We start from the raw sequence: 14,587 nt of genomic DNA, 5'->3' as shown, positions 1-14,587 counted from the left end.
TGCCCTTCGTGCTCTGTCGGCTGGGATAGTTCTGGTTGGTTTGTCTGGAACATTCTTCGTGGTCACGGTAAGCTCGAGCCTGGGAGGGGGAGGGGCAGGATGCTGATTGGTGGAATGCACACCTGTCCAGGTGCACAGGCGCTGCAAACAAAGGGGCTGTGTTAGAGGAGGAGCAGCAGGCAGGACCTTTGCAAGGCAGACCAGAGACTGGGAGGTAAGGCGCTGATGGTGCTGAGGACGGCACCGACTTGAGCTTGGGTGGGGCCTGCCAGAATCAGAACAGACAGGGAGGGTTGCCCACAGGAGCAGTACCAGAAACCCATCAGCCCTCGGAGACATCTTTCTGGTTCTGGGGGCTTCCTGCTTCCTGTGGAACTGAGCTGAGGGGCACAGGCTACTGAGGGATGGCTAAAGGGCATTAGCCATGGGTACTAAGGGACAGGGTCATCCCTGAGCACAATGACTGCTCTGAGCAGCCTAGAGTCCCAGGAGGGCGGCAGCAGGGAGCCCCAGCAGGGAAGAGCTTCTGAAAGGAAGTAGGGTCCTACCCCACCCCATCTGCTTCTGGACGTGGATTGGATTTAGACGTCCTACTCCACACACACAGTGACAGTGCGGTGCGCAGGCACCGCTTAGGTAAGAGAGCCTTTGAGGAGAGAGCACACAGGTACCCATGAACCCCCATCCCCCTACAGCCTACACAGCACAACCCCCACCACCCTAGAGCACAGGGCTCTGCCTTCAGTTCACAAGGTGCAGAGTTGGAAGACCCTAGAAGTGGGACGTAGGGACATAGTGGCTGTCACCGAAAAGCTGTTCTCCTGTTATCACAGACCGGATGGAGGAACTAGTGGGGCTGCGTGAGGGCTCCTCTGGGAAGCCGGTGACTCTGCAAGAGCTGTGGGGTCCGTGTCCACGCATCCGCCGAGGCATCAGAGGTGAGAGCCAGTCCCCCTTCACGCCCCCTTTCCTCTCCGCCTTACTCATGATGTCCCCTTAGGCCATCACTGACCCTAGGCCCAAGATCACTCTTTTCCCTTTTTGTCGGCCTCCTTAGAACCTGACCATCCTTACTGTTTGGGGGCAGAGAAAGCAAAGAACTCAGGATGTGACAGGGTGCAGTTCCAGGTGCTGGGTGTCCACAGCCAGAGACGACCCAGCTTCTAGGCTGGGCTGGCAGCCAGTGGCCAAGGACATGGCTGGGGGCCTGAAGTACAGATGGCCCATAGGCCCTGGGAGACACCAGATCCTTGCTGCCCCTCATGGTTGCTAAGCCTCAGATCCTGAAGAGACATCAGTGAGACGTGTAGTGCCTGAACCCTCATTCTCTTCTGCCACCTTGGCCAACCTTCTGTAAGGCCCCAGTGTGAGCTGAAAGTCAGGGGACACCTACCCGGCACCTGCTGTGTAGCCACATCGCTTTCTACACATCCTTGCTCAGCCGTTTCCATGAAGCATAGCCCCTCCTCCTCACCCCAGACTCTAGCTCTAGCCCCCCTAGCTTGCTGTCACTACTTAGAGCCTCAGCAGCTCCCCCATCCCCACCCCCCCCCACCACGGAATGAGCTGTGACCCCAGTGTCCTGCCCAGGGGCCCTGGAGTGGCTGAAAGAGCGGCTGTTCCGCGTGGGCGAGGACTGGTACTTCCTGATGGCTCTCGGGGTGCTCATGGCTCTGATCAGCTATGCCATGAACTTCGCTATCGGGCGTGTGGTCAGAGGTAAGGCCTCCCTGGCACTCACATCACTCAAGATGATGGGATTCCTGTATACACTCTTGGGATGCTGGACCGCCAGGGGCAGTGGGAAGGGGCGGGGCTGTGGGTAGCCAGGCCTGGAGCTGGTGCTGGCTTAGTATCTCACCAGCTGTGTGACCCTGGCAAGTTTCCTTCCCCTCTCTGAGCACAGCTTGGGGGAGGGCCTGAGTGCCTCTAGGGGGCTTTACTTATGGCTATAGTCCCCATCTTTCTCTCCCTCCATGCTACCTGCTTAGTGGGCATACACTTCCTTTGGGCACTCGGCTGCCAAGGTGAGGCTCCTCAGTCTGGCCAAGTCCTCACTAAGGCCACTTTTGGTCTTTCAGGGACCTGGGGTTGAGTTTGAGGAGGCACCATCACTAGCTACGGGATAGATGGAAAACTGAGGTTCAGTCAAGTCACTTAGTTAAAATGAGTCCCATGCCGGGCGTGGTGGCGCATGCCTTTAATCCCAGCACTCGGAAGGCAGAGGCAGGCGGATCGCTGTGAGGTCGAGGCCAGCCTGGTCTACAAAGCGAGTCCAGGACAGCCAAGGCTACACAGAGAAACCCTGTCTTGAAAACCCAAAAAAAAAATTTTTTTTAAAAATTAAAAATAAATAAATAAAATCAGTCCCACAAGTAGGAGGTCGAAAACTGAGATATAGACTTAGGGGCCTGGTCACCCTCCTGTCACGGGGTGGCTCTGGGCTCTTTCTTGGTCTGTAAGTGTCTACCCCCTGGGCGGTAGAGGCTCTGGGCAGCTCCCTGACTGTTGGCCATCTCCAGCGCACAAGTGGCTGTACAGAGAGGTTGGGGACGGCCACCTGCTCCGGTATCTCTCCTGGGCTGTGTTTCCTGTGGCTCTTCTGTCCTTCTCCTCCGGCTTCTCACAGAGCATCACGCCTTTCTCTGGAGGTGAGTCGTGGTCATCTGCCTTGGCCTGAAGCCCCTGTGGGAACAGTGACCCCATGTTAATGCTGGGAAAGCAGGCTTGGAAGAGCCAAGTCACTTACCCAAGGCCAAACAGGGAAAGGGATAGCGAGGGACTTCCCTAGGCTCCTCTGGGCTGGTCACCTGCTGGAGCACAGCCAATAATGAATGTCAGGGCTGGGCTGAGGGGAGCAGCTGGCTCCCAGGTCTAAGGAGCAGCCTTTAGCCGCAGCCCAGGGGATCCCTTGGGTGTCTCTGGTGATGACCTGATAATCCCTGGGTCCCTACCCTGCTGCTGCTGCTGCTGCTGCTGCCTCAGCCTTCGAGGCCCCACTCAGACCCTCAGCTCTCACTTCTGACCACTGAAGTTATGAACTCCTCCTCTCGGGACGTGTGTGGTCCAGGGAGTGGTGCAGGAGAGTCTTGTGTGCATCGCAGCTCTTTAGTCTGGGCTGGGCTTGGAGGTGCTGGCTTGGATTAGCAGTGCTTGGCAAGCAGAAGCAGGAGAATGGCTGCCAGTTCCAGGCTAGTCTGAGCCTACACAGTGAGACCTTGTTGAGAGAGAGAGAGGGAGAGAGAGAGAGAGAGAGACAGACAGACAGACAGACAGACAGACAGACAGACACAGAGACACAGACAGAGACACAGACAGACAGACAGAGACAGAGACAGACAGAGAGAGAGACAGAGAAAGATAGACAGACACACAGAGAGACAGACACACAGAGGGAGACAGAGAGGAGAGAGAGAGAGACAGACAGACAGAGACAGAGAGAGACAGAGCGAGAGAGACAGAGAAAGACAGACAGACAGACACACAGAGACAGACACATAGAGAGAGACAGAGAGGAGAGAGAGAGACAAACAGATAGACAGAGACAGAGAAAGAGAGACAGACAGAGAGAGAGAAAGAGAGAAAGACAGAGACAGACAGACAGACAGAGAGAAAGAAAGACAGACAGACAGAGAGACAGAGAGAGAGACAGACAGACAGAGAGGGAGAGAAAGACAGAGAGAGACAGAGAGAGAGAAAGAAAGACAGAGAGACAGACAGACAGAGACAGAGAGTTTACCTTGTCTTTCCCTTGCCCCAGGGTCTGGACTTCCAGAGCTGAAGACCATGTTGTCCGGTGTGGTCCTGGAAGATTATCTAGACATCAAGAACTTTGGGGCCAAGGTGGTGGGCCTCTCCTGCACCCTGGCAACAGGCAGTACCATCTTCCTAGGCAAAGTGGTACGAACAAGGCGAGCCCGTTGGCCCACTGGCTGTCCTCCATGCCTCTAGAAGCTGAGTCTTCTGGAAGCACAGCTAAGTCCCCCAAGTGTCACAAGATGCATCTCAGCATAACCCTGGGGTTTGGGGTTGGCCTAGGACAAGGATGTGGGTGAGGATGCTACATTGTTTTGGGCCAGGCTTCTGGCTTCCTTTACTCTAAGCCTTAAGGAGGAAGAGGAAGAGGAGGAGGAGGAGGGGAGATGACTGGGGGAGGAAGGACTCAGACTCACAGGGCATGGTCCCTCTGCCTGCATCGGTCCTTCTGCCTGCATCAGTGCCTCTCCCCGCCAGGGCCCCTTCGTGCACCTCAGCGTGATGATTTCTGCTTACCTGGGCCGCGTGCGCACCAAGACCATCGGGGAATCTGAGGTGAGGGGTACAAGCAAGAGCTGCTTTAGACTATAGGCGGGTGTGAGCTTGTTCTGAACCCAGGGTTCTGCTTTCCCCCAGAACAAAGCCAGGGAAATTGAGATGCTCTCTGCTGCGGCTGCAGTAGGCGTGGCCACAGTCTTTGCAGCCCCCTTCAGTGGTAAGAGCTCTGTCACCTTATCTCATCCACCTTGTCACTCCCACTGGTCCTGTCCTCCCCAGCTTGACCAAGCCCCCCAGCTGACTCACGATCCCAGCAAGGAAACCTTCAATCCAGCCATATGCATAGCCATCCCAGGGTGGGTGGGACGAGTGTCCAGTCACCGTAGACTCCTTTTGAACTCATGTGGGTCTGAGCCTGGTTTCTTGGGCTGGAAAGTGGAAATTTTCAGAGTCCTACCCCATAGGGGAGCGTGGGGACATGCCAGCCTTCTTGGCTTGGACCAAAGACAAAGGCAGTAGGGACCTCCAGCTGTCCAGGCAGCAAGCAGCAGGTCAGGGAGAATGTGGCCCCCATATCCTGCAGCTAAGGAAAAGGGGTCCTCCTGAGCCTTGTGTCCCCCAGGTGTCCTGTTCAGCATCGAGGTCATGTCCTCTCACTTCTCCGTCTGGAATTACTGGAGGGGCTTCTTTGCTGCCACCTGTGGGGCCTTCATGTTCCGTCTCCTAGCCGTCTTCAACAGTGAGCAGGGTGAGCGCCATATTGGGACCTAGTCTCCACTCTCCTTCTTCTATGACACTCCATTGTCTTCTCTTTCTTTTCCCTCTTTCCTTCTTTCCTTCCCAACCCTCTTTCCTTCTTTTCCTCCCCCACCTTGTTTTCTGGAGCATCTATCCATTAAGGTTTAACTCTGGGTCTGAATGCTTATCTGCCCTAGTAGAAAAATCGCGAGTGTGTGTGTGTGTGTATGTGTGTGTGTGTGTGTATACATGTGCACACCCATATGTGTGGGAACCAGTTTGTTTATGGCTTTGGGTGACACCGGAGGAATGTTCGCAGTCTGTATGCACCTTGGTCATGCTCAGTGTCAAGGAGAAGGCTAAACAAAAGCCAGGAAACCCGTGTGTGCCCACAGTCCTTCATCTGGGGTCAGGACTTCCCAGGGAGCCCAGCATTATAGGAATCTTCACTGCTATGTTCCTTGCTACAATTCCCCCCCTTTGTGTCCATTCCTCAATCTTGAGGGCCTGGGGGTGCTGTGTCGTCATCTCTGAACTAGTGTGTGGATTCCACCAAGCACAGCGAGAGCCACACGCTCTGTGCCTGTGAGCAGAGTACAAGCAGCAGTGGAGCTAGGAAGATCCTGAGAAATCTCCTCTGGGTCGAAGGCTGTGTGACACAATCAGACACCACTCGGTTCTCCATGCGGGTCTTTGAGAGGGGACACTCCAAGGGACTCCTTTTGACCTTGATGCTTTTCCTGTCTCTGAACAAACTGTTTCTCCCAAGCGCGATGGATGACTCATGCTAGGCCCAGGGCCCGTTCTTGTTTCCAGAGCCGTACGTAACGTGTGCCCTGTGCCCAGACCCTCACTTTCCTTAAGAGGAAATGACGTGATAGAATAGAAAAATTAATCTACCCATATTTTGGTCAAAACCACAGAAGGGCCACAACTCGGGGAGAAACTGAGATGAGAGTGAGGACGCATGCCTGTGTAGAATCTCTCTGATGGGTCAGCATTCCTGCAGTAGGGAATCTTCCTGTCAGACGCTGAGTTTTCTTGGGGAATCTTAGTTGCTAGGACACCCTTCCTTAAGCATCAAGGTGGACAGAAGGGAGCTACCAGTGTTAGCTTGAGACAAAAGGTTCTATGGGTGGAAAGAGCTGTGACTGACTGGATGGTAGGCCCAGGTGCTCAGACCCATAGAGCCAGAGTCATTTTATCTCAAGGCATCTTGCCGTATGAATTGCTCTGGGAGCCCCTTGGAGTGGGGAGAGGAGTGTGACCTCAGGCCTCTGTTCCCAGAGACTATCACCTCTATCTACAAGACCCGTTTCCGAGTGGATGTACCCTTTGACCTGCCTGAAATCTTCTTTTTTGTGGCTCTGGGGTAAGTAGGGGGTCTCAGGTCCTGACAGCCTAACTGGGCTTGTCCAGGTGTGAACTGGGGCAGTTCCGGCTTCACCCCCCTCACCACCACCTCTAGGGCCATCTGTGGTATCCTGAGCTGCGTTTACCTATTCTGCCAGCGCACTTTTCTCCGCTTCATCAAGACCAACCGGTACACCTCCAAACTGCTGGCTACAAGGTGGGCAAGAGCTGCAGTGAGCACCCGCTGCCAACCTTTTATACAAAGCCCCACCCCTGACTTAGTGTCTTACCCATATGTCCCTTAAGTACTTTCTACGTAACACCTCACTCACACTGTCCCGTTTTCCTCACCGATACCCTACCCCCACCCCCATCAAGCCCCATGTCTCTTGCCCCACTTCTGCCAAGAAGCCCCTCCCAGCAGGCATCGACTCCCCTCTTCTCCCCCCCCCCCCCCCCCCGCCCCGCACTGATCTTGGAGTTTCTCTTTCTCCCTCCTGACCTAGCATCACCAATCTCCACCCTGTCCTCACTGTCCCCCTCTGTCCCAAACCCTGACTCTGCCCTCCTCTCGACACACCCCTTCTCCCGGGCTTCCCACCTTGTTCTCCAGAGGGGTCTGTTGGGTTTCCTGCCCCCCCCCCCCCACCTTCCATAGTTCTTCCTCATTGTGATCCCTGGGGCTGTGAGCTTGCCTCTGCTAGGAAGCTGTGGTGTCTCCCTACACTGTGGGGGGGCAGGGAAGGAAGCAAATTGAACACCCTTTCTCTCACAGCAAGCCGTCGTACGCAGCTCTGGTCGCCTTGATCCTGGCCTCCATCACCTATCCACCCGGTGTGGGCCGCTTCATGGCTTCCCGGGTAAGGGGCACTGAGCTAATGGGGTGGGTGGTAAGCCCCATTTGCTGTCTCCTGTCTGTACGTCACCTCGTTCTTCCCCCCAAGACTCTCTAAGGGAGATTCGTACGGGTCATTTTCGGGATGCTGAGGTTTTATTTCAGCAGTGGCAGGGCCACCCTCAGGGTCCTCCGCCGGGAAGATGTAGAAGAGTTAAGGCTCAGGTGGTTGATGGGACAGATGGGGACATGATGACCTACCACTGCCTCTGCCACAGCTGTCCATGGCCGAGCATTTGCACTCTCTGTTTGACAACAACTCATGGGCACTGATGACCCGGAACTCATCCCCACCCTGGCCTGCTGAGCCTGACCCCCAGAACCTGTGGTTTGAATGGTACCACCCACGCTTCACCATCTTTGGGACTCTGGCCTTCTTCCTGGTCATGAAGGTGGGTCCCTTCTGTACGCAGATCTGGGGTAGGATAGGGGATGCCTCCACGATTGCACATTGGAACTCTGTCCACTTCCAAGCAGGTCCCTGATCTGAGTCTGGCCCCTGCACTCCTAGACAAGTCACATTAGCTTCCCCAACCTTGGATTCCTGTTTTTTTTCTAACTCAGTCTCTTTCTTTATGAAGGAGTAGGGGCTGAGGCGGTGGCTTGGTTAACCAAGTGCTGGCCTCATGATTGTGAGGACTGAGTCCCATTCTCAGTGCCCACAGGGATGGGCAGGATGGAAGTCCTTGGCATGCGTATAAAAAGTTGGGTGTGGTGGCGGCACTCTTATAATGCCAGCCTGGAGAGGTGGGGCCAGGAGGCTCCCCAAGGGGTGCCAATCTTTCTGGCTAGCCTAATTGGTAAACTCCAGGCAAATGAGAGACTCTGTCTCAAAAGAGGGTGGACAGCAGTTCCAAGCATAACACTCAAGCTTGTCCTCTGATCTCTACATCACACATACACACACACACACATTTTTGCACACATTTTTAAAATTTAAGAGATGAGGGGGGGGGGAGCTGGAGAGATGGCTCAGTGGTTAAGAGCACTGGCTGCTCTTCCAGAGATCCTGAATTCAATTCCCAGCACCCACATGGTGGCTCACAACCATCTGTATTATGACCTGATGTCCTCTTCTGGTGTACATGAAGACAGTGTGCTCATATACATAATAAATAAATAAATATTTTTTAAAAAAATTTAAGAGATGGGGTAGTTACTCTTTCTACCCAAAGGACAAGCTAAGAGCAAGAAAATAAATGACCTAGCATGTGCCCAACACACAGCAGGCACTTTAATAGGGCGTGGTTATGTCCCCTGTTTGATGTAGTCTGCAACTCCAGACAGTGCTGTAGGCACAGTACCGTCCTCTTTTTCTGGGAACTTTCCACTTCTGTCCCATCCCTCCCATGTTCACTCCCGCCCCTGTTGTCTATAACTTCTGCCCTGTGGGCCCCTCTCCTGTTTCCGGCACAGTTCTGGATGCTGATCCTGGCCACCACAATCCCCATGCCCGCTGGGTACTTCATGCCCATATTCATCATCGGTGAGTCTGGATTCTGGGAGGCTCAAGGCCATGGGGCGTGACTATGGTTCCCACACTCCATCTGTTTCCCCAGGGTGGTGCTGAGAATGGGGCAGGGTTTGAGGGTCTTGGGAGTCAGGTCAGCTCAGCTGCCCCTTCGCTCTGAATCTATGGCAGGAGCTGCCATTGGGCGCCTCTTGGGAGAGGCCCTATCTGTCGCCTTTCCAGAGGGCATCGTGGCTGGAGGAGAGGTCAACCCCATCATGCCTGGGGGCTATGCTCTAGCTGGTGAGTGGACCAGGGCCTATTGGTGGGAAGACTTTGTGGGCCAGAACAAGACAGAAGGAGCTGATGTTTGTATCCAACATACTTTCAGCTCCTCATCCAGGCCACTGCCCAGGCCCTGTTGTCCTTTGAACCTCCTCTCTGCTTTCCTCTCCTCTCCTCTCCTCTCCTCTCCTCCCCTCCCCTCTCCTCTCCTCTCTGCTTTCCTCTCCTCTCCTCTCCTCTCCTCTCTGCTTTCCTTTCCTCTCCTCTCCTCCCCTCCCCTCTCCTCTCCTCTCTGCTTTCCTCTCCTCTCCTCCCCTCCCCTCTCCTCTCTGCTTTCCTCTCCTCTCCTCCCCTCCCCTCTTCTCTCTCTCTCTCTCTCTCTCTCTCTCTGGTTTCCCTGTGTAGCCCTAGCTGTCTTGGAAGTCACTCTAAACCAGGTTGGCCTTGAACTCAGAGATCTGTCTGTCTCTGTCACCTGAGTGCTAGAATTGAAGGCATGCGCCACCACCCGCCCGTTCCCAGCTCTTTCTTAGCTCTCTGTCTTTTTCCCATTCTCCACCACTTTTGTATCCCTTTTCTCTCGCCATGCCTGGGCGCTCTTCAGCAGTTTCTATGCCTGAGCACTCTTTAGCAGTTTCCAGTATGTGCCCTCCGGACATCTCTGGCCCTAGCCATGGTCACGCTATGCCCACCTTGCCCTCAGGGTGACCCTGATTCCTGGCCTGAGTCACCCACAGTGATTCTCTCCCTGCAGGTGCTGCTGCCTTCTCGGGCGCAGTGACCCACACCATCTCCACGGCGCTGCTGGCCTTTGAGCTGACCGGCCAGATTGTTCATGCGCTGCCTGTGCTAATGGCTGTGCTGGCAGCTAATGTTATTTCCCAAAACTGTCAGCCCTCTTTCTATGATGGCACCATCATGGCCAAGAAACTGCCATACCTGCCGTGGATTCGTGGCCGTAAGATTGGGTGAGCCTGGGGCTGACTAATAGGGTGTCTGGGATGGTTTGGAAGTTAAGGGACTCTCCCTCTCCCACAAATACCACTGAAATTGCCCTCAGACCACACTCTGGGCCACAACCTCCCCAGAGCCTTGTGGGCCAGGAGAGAAAGCCGTAGCTTGGGCAAGTGTCTGTCTTGTTTCAGGTCACATGGAGGTTGAGGGAAGCCTCGCTCCTCCCTCTCTCTCTCTCTCTGCTCTTCTAGCTAGGTTGTTAAGAGCTGGGATACAGATGGCATCTGAGGTCCTTCCTTGACCAGAATGCACCTGGAAGCTTCTGGTCCCAAAGCAGCAGGGCTAGAGGCTGAAGATCCAATTCCAAGCTATGCAACCGGCTGCCCCGCTCCAAACCCATTATCTCACTGTATTATGGGAGCACTTTTTTTTAGTTTTTTGAGACAGGGTCTCTCTGTGTAGCCTTGGCTGTCCTGGACTCGCTCTGTAGGCCAGGCTGGCCTCGAACTCACAATGATCCGCCTGCCTCTGCCTCCCAAGTGCCTCCCAGGATTAAAGGCATGTGCCACCATGCCCGGCCTAGGAGTACTTTTTCTAATGCTCTCAAACCTGTAAGATTCTCTCAGGTGTGAAAAACCCAAGGAACTTCTCTAGAGCAGAATTCTGCTAGGTGATCCAGTCCCAGTGAAGCTGGTGTTGGAGAGCTGAGGATGTGGCCATTATTGAGTGGGTCCCTATGTCCCATCCCATGGCAGAGCCCTGAGTGTTACTCGTGGCAGAGCCCTGAGTGTGACTCATGCGTTCAATCCCCTGATCTTGCACTCAGAGACCAAAAGTATTTGTTGCTTTTCTCCTTGGTGCAATGAGACACCCGATAAAAGCAACTTCAGGAAGGAAGGGTTTGTTTGGCTCGCTGTTTGAGGGTGCACAGTCCATCACGGCCAGGAGGGCACAGTGGCAGGAGTGTGAGGCAGCTGGTCATGTCCACCATCAGGAAGCAGAGAGAGAGAGATGGATGCTGGTGCTTAAGTTCAGGACCACATCTCATGGGATGGCGCCGCCCACACTTAGGTGTTTCTACCTCAATTGACACAGTCTAGAAAGTATTTTGCTGAGGTCTCATGATTCTATAGCTTGCTAAGTTGAAAAGAAATATTAGCTATCAACTATCTTATCCTGTCTGATCTTTCCCTGTCTTATCCTGGGGGGGCTAGCATCTCCACCGCGAGGCCTGATACACGCTCCTTCTGCCCACAGCTCCTACCCTTTGACCGTGGAACACTTCATGAACAGTACCGTCACCACACTGGCCAAGGACATGCCACTGGAGGAGGTGGTCCAGGCTGTGACCTCCACAGATGTGGCCCAGTATCCCTTGGTGGAGACCAGAGGTACCTGGCTGGGGTGGAGGTGCTGCCTGGGAGCATGGGTGGGGATTCTTTTTTTTTTGTTTTGTTTTTGTTTTTGTTTTTCGAGACAGGTTTTCTCTGTGTAGCCTTGGCCATCCTGAACTCACTTTGTAGACCAGGCTGGCCTCGAACTCACAGCGATCCGCCTGCCTCTGCCTCCCGAGTGCTGGGATTAAAGGTGTGTGCCACCACGCCCGGCTATGGGTGGGGATTCTTTCCGAGTGTCGGGGCAGCAAGGGCGGGCAGAGAGTTGGCTCTGCTTTGGAATCCAGACTCTGCTGTGTGACCTGGGGCAAGTCCCTTGGCTTCTCTGTGCTTTGGTTGGATGAAATGGGCATAAAACCAGTATGAGGCTGGAGAGAAGCCCATTGGTGAAGAGCACCGCTGTCCTTACAGGACCCAGCCTTGGTTCCTAGTAGTCTCATGGCAGCTTATAACTGTCCTTAACGCTAGTTCCAGGGATGCTGACACCCTCTTCTGACCTCTGTGGGCACCAGGCACACAGTACGCGCAATGAACATATACAGGCAAAACATTCATACACGTAAGATAGAAATAGTGAATAACTAGCAAAAAGAAACACCCAGCATGCTCTCGGCACACAGTAATTGCTTAGATACTGTGACCTCCATCTTTATAACAAGTGCCCTCCCTCCCTGCACGTCCTAGAGTCTCAGACGCTGGTGGGCATTGTGGAAAGGACTCACTTGGTGCAAGCCCTCCAGACTGAGCCAGCTTCCTGGGCTCCAGGCCAAGAGGTGGGTCCCCCTGCTAGCTGTGGGGATGGAGTGGGGGTGTGAGCTGGGCTCTGAAGGGGGAGAGGAGTTTAGAGAACAAGAGCCTGGGACCTATAGGCTGGCTCAGGCCCCCACTGTCCTTCCCCAATTCCTAGCGCTTTCTCCAGGACATCTTGGCTGGTGGCTGTCCCACACAGCCAGTGACCCTGCAGCTGTCCCCAGAGACCTCCCTGCATCAGGTAAGGGAGACCATGGATGGAAAGGGGAGGACTTGGTGGGGGAACTCAGGCTCTACCTCCTCCCCCTGTGTAGTGTTGCACACACACACACAAACTCATGCATGTGCGTGCATACACACTCACATACATGCACCCATGTACATATGCATACAGTCATGCATATGTATGCATGCTCACTTGCACTTGTGCACTCATGTGCACACACATACACATTCACACATGTGCACACACACACACATACATGCATATGTATGCACGCACACAGTCATCTGCAGATGTGCCCAGCAGCCTTAGCCTGTGCACCCTTTATCACCAAGGTCGCTGAGGCGATGCAGAGGAGATAGGGAAGTGAGAGAGCCTCTGGGTAGAACCACCTGCTTATAAATTGGAAACATCCCACAGAGCTGGAGAGATGGCTTGGCTTTAGGAACACTGGCTGCCCTTCCAGAAGACAAGGGCTCAATTATCAACAACCACAGGACAGCTCACAAGTGCTATAACTCCAGTCTTGGAAGATCCAGCTCCCTCGTCTTGCCCCTAGAGGCACTGCATGCATGTGGAACACAGACATGCACACAGGCAAAATACTCAGGCACATAGAGTTTTTAAAAAATCTGGGTGTGGTGGCAAATACCTTTAATCCCAGCACTGGGGAAGCAGCGGCAGGAATATCACCCTGAGTTCAAGGCCAGCCTGGTCTACATAACAAGTTCCGGGATTGCCAGGCCTACATAGAGAAAGCCTGTCCACAAAGCTAAACAAGCTGGGTGGTGGTGGTGCACGCCTTTAATCCCAGCATTTGAGAGGCAGAAGCAGGTGGATCCCTGTGAGTTGGAGGACAGCCTGGTCTACAAAGCAAGCCCAGGACAGCCAAGGCTACACAGAGAAACCCTGTCTCGAAAAACCAAACCAAACCAAACCAAAACAAAAACTAAACAAATGGGGCTGGAGAGATGGCTCAGAGGTTAAGAGCACTGACTGTTCATCCAGAAGTCCTGAGTTCAACTTCCAGCGACCACATGGTGGCTCACAACCATCTCTGATGAGATCTGATGCCCTCTTCTGTCATGCAGTCAGACATGCAGATGGAGTGCTTATATATACAAATAAATAAATCCTTTTTTAAAAAGCTAAACAAACAAAAAAATTTTTTAAAAGATTTTAAGCATCACACAGGGACCCCAATTTGAAGCCCTCCCCCGACCATTCCCCTATGTGACAGCTGGTAGACTATCTAGCCTCTCAGAACAAGCACTTAGGGTGGGGGAGGGTGACAGACACGGGTATGGTCCCAAGTTTTCTGCCCTTGAAGCTGGGTAACCTGGGCCAAAGGAGTCCTACGCAGAGCCTTGCTTCTCACGTGGAGTCTGGCTCCCCCTAGTGGTCATAGCAGACACTGAACGCTGGAGTTTATTCTCCTACTCACCTGGCACGGAGAAGGGAAGTCGGGGCAGAGGGTGTTACCTGACTCCATGATTTCCTGTCAACTCCCCGTTCAGACACACAGACTCTTTGAGCTACTGACCCTTCAGATGCTGTTCGTGACGTCACGAGGCCGAGCTGTGGGCTCTGTGTCCTGGACGGAGGTACTGGGGTCTTGAGAGCGGGGCAAAACGGAAGAGGTGGGTGCCTTTCAAAGTTACACGGAACTCTGCCCATTTCTTGGATTAGAGTGGCCCCTGAGCCTGGGACATCAATTACCAGCCTGCCACTCTCTGGGTTCAGTGTCCCTTATCTATGTCATGGCGTAGGTGTCAGCTATAAGTGGGGTGTTCGTGAGGATGGAGGCCAGCTGTGTCACCATCCCCCGTAACTCTCCCTCCCCTCCATTCTTTTCTTTTCTTTTCCTCTGCTGTAGTTGAAGAAAGCAATTTCCACCTTGATCAACCCACCAGCCCCGAAATGAGCCAGGCCCGCGGTTGGAACAGGGACCCAACTGAGGGTTCCGGAGGGTGCGCGGAGCCCCGCCCCTCTCCCCTCCCTCCCTATGCCTCCAGCTCAGCTCAGCTCCCCAGTGCAGGAGGCAGCTCTACCCAGCCTGAACCAAATGCTATATTCATTATGGCCCACCCTGAAAGGACAACATCGCATGTTTGGAAGGGGAAAAAAAAATCTCATCCTGGCGGATGTGCCTTCTGGGATTATCTATTCCGAACTAGGAGCTCCTGAGAAAAGAAAAATAAAGTGGATTCTCAGAGCCACTGTTCACCCACCCACTCTTGTTCTCCCTCAAGGGTGTACACTTGGCCCCTTGGGGTCTAGTGTTGGCCTAC

The 14,587-nt window shown here is 53.9% G+C and overlaps 1 protein-coding gene across 1 annotated transcript; it reads left to right on the top strand.

The window, feature by feature from the left end:
* Positions 1-716: 716 nt before the first annotated feature.
* On the top strand, positions 717-14,409 carry LOC127211647 (chloride channel protein ClC-Ka). Its single transcript, XM_051171655.1, has 19 exons — positions 717-938; positions 1,591-1,719; positions 2,523-2,651; positions 3,761-3,900; positions 4,234-4,311; positions 4,393-4,471; positions 4,877-5,002; positions 6,280-6,364; positions 6,461-6,562; positions 7,121-7,205; positions 7,459-7,632; positions 8,657-8,726; positions 8,883-8,993; positions 9,730-9,943; positions 11,187-11,320; positions 12,008-12,096; positions 12,231-12,314; positions 13,814-13,900; positions 14,173-14,409. The coding sequence occupies exons 1-19, from the start codon at positions 839-841 to the stop codon at positions 14,218-14,220; spliced, it is 2,064 nt and encodes a 687-aa protein (XP_051027612.1). The 5' UTR covers positions 717-838; the 3' UTR covers positions 14,221-14,409.
* Positions 14,410-14,587: the final 178 nt, after the last annotated feature.

Source organism: Acomys russatus, chromosome 29 (assembly GCF_903995435.1).
Source record: "Acomys russatus chromosome 29, mAcoRus1.1, whole genome shotgun sequence".
NCBI lineage: Eukaryota > Metazoa > Chordata > Mammalia > Rodentia > Muridae > Acomys > Acomys russatus.
Note: the sequence above shows the minus strand (reverse complement) of the source record. Positions and strands in the feature narration are given on the sequence as shown.

Coding starts and splice junctions, on each gene's coding strand:
- LOC127211647 (XM_051171655.1), top strand. CDS start 839: ATGGAGGAACTAGTGGGGCTGCGTGAGGGCTCCTCTGGGAAGCCGGTG. Junction 5,003..6,279: donor CGTCTTCAACAGTGAGCAGG/GTGAGCGCCATA, acceptor CTCTGTTCCCAG/AGACTATCACCTCTATCTAC. Junction 6,365..6,460: donor TTCTTTTTTGTGGCTCTGGG/GTAAGTAGGGGG, acceptor CACCACCTCTAG/GGCCATCTGTGGTATCCTGA.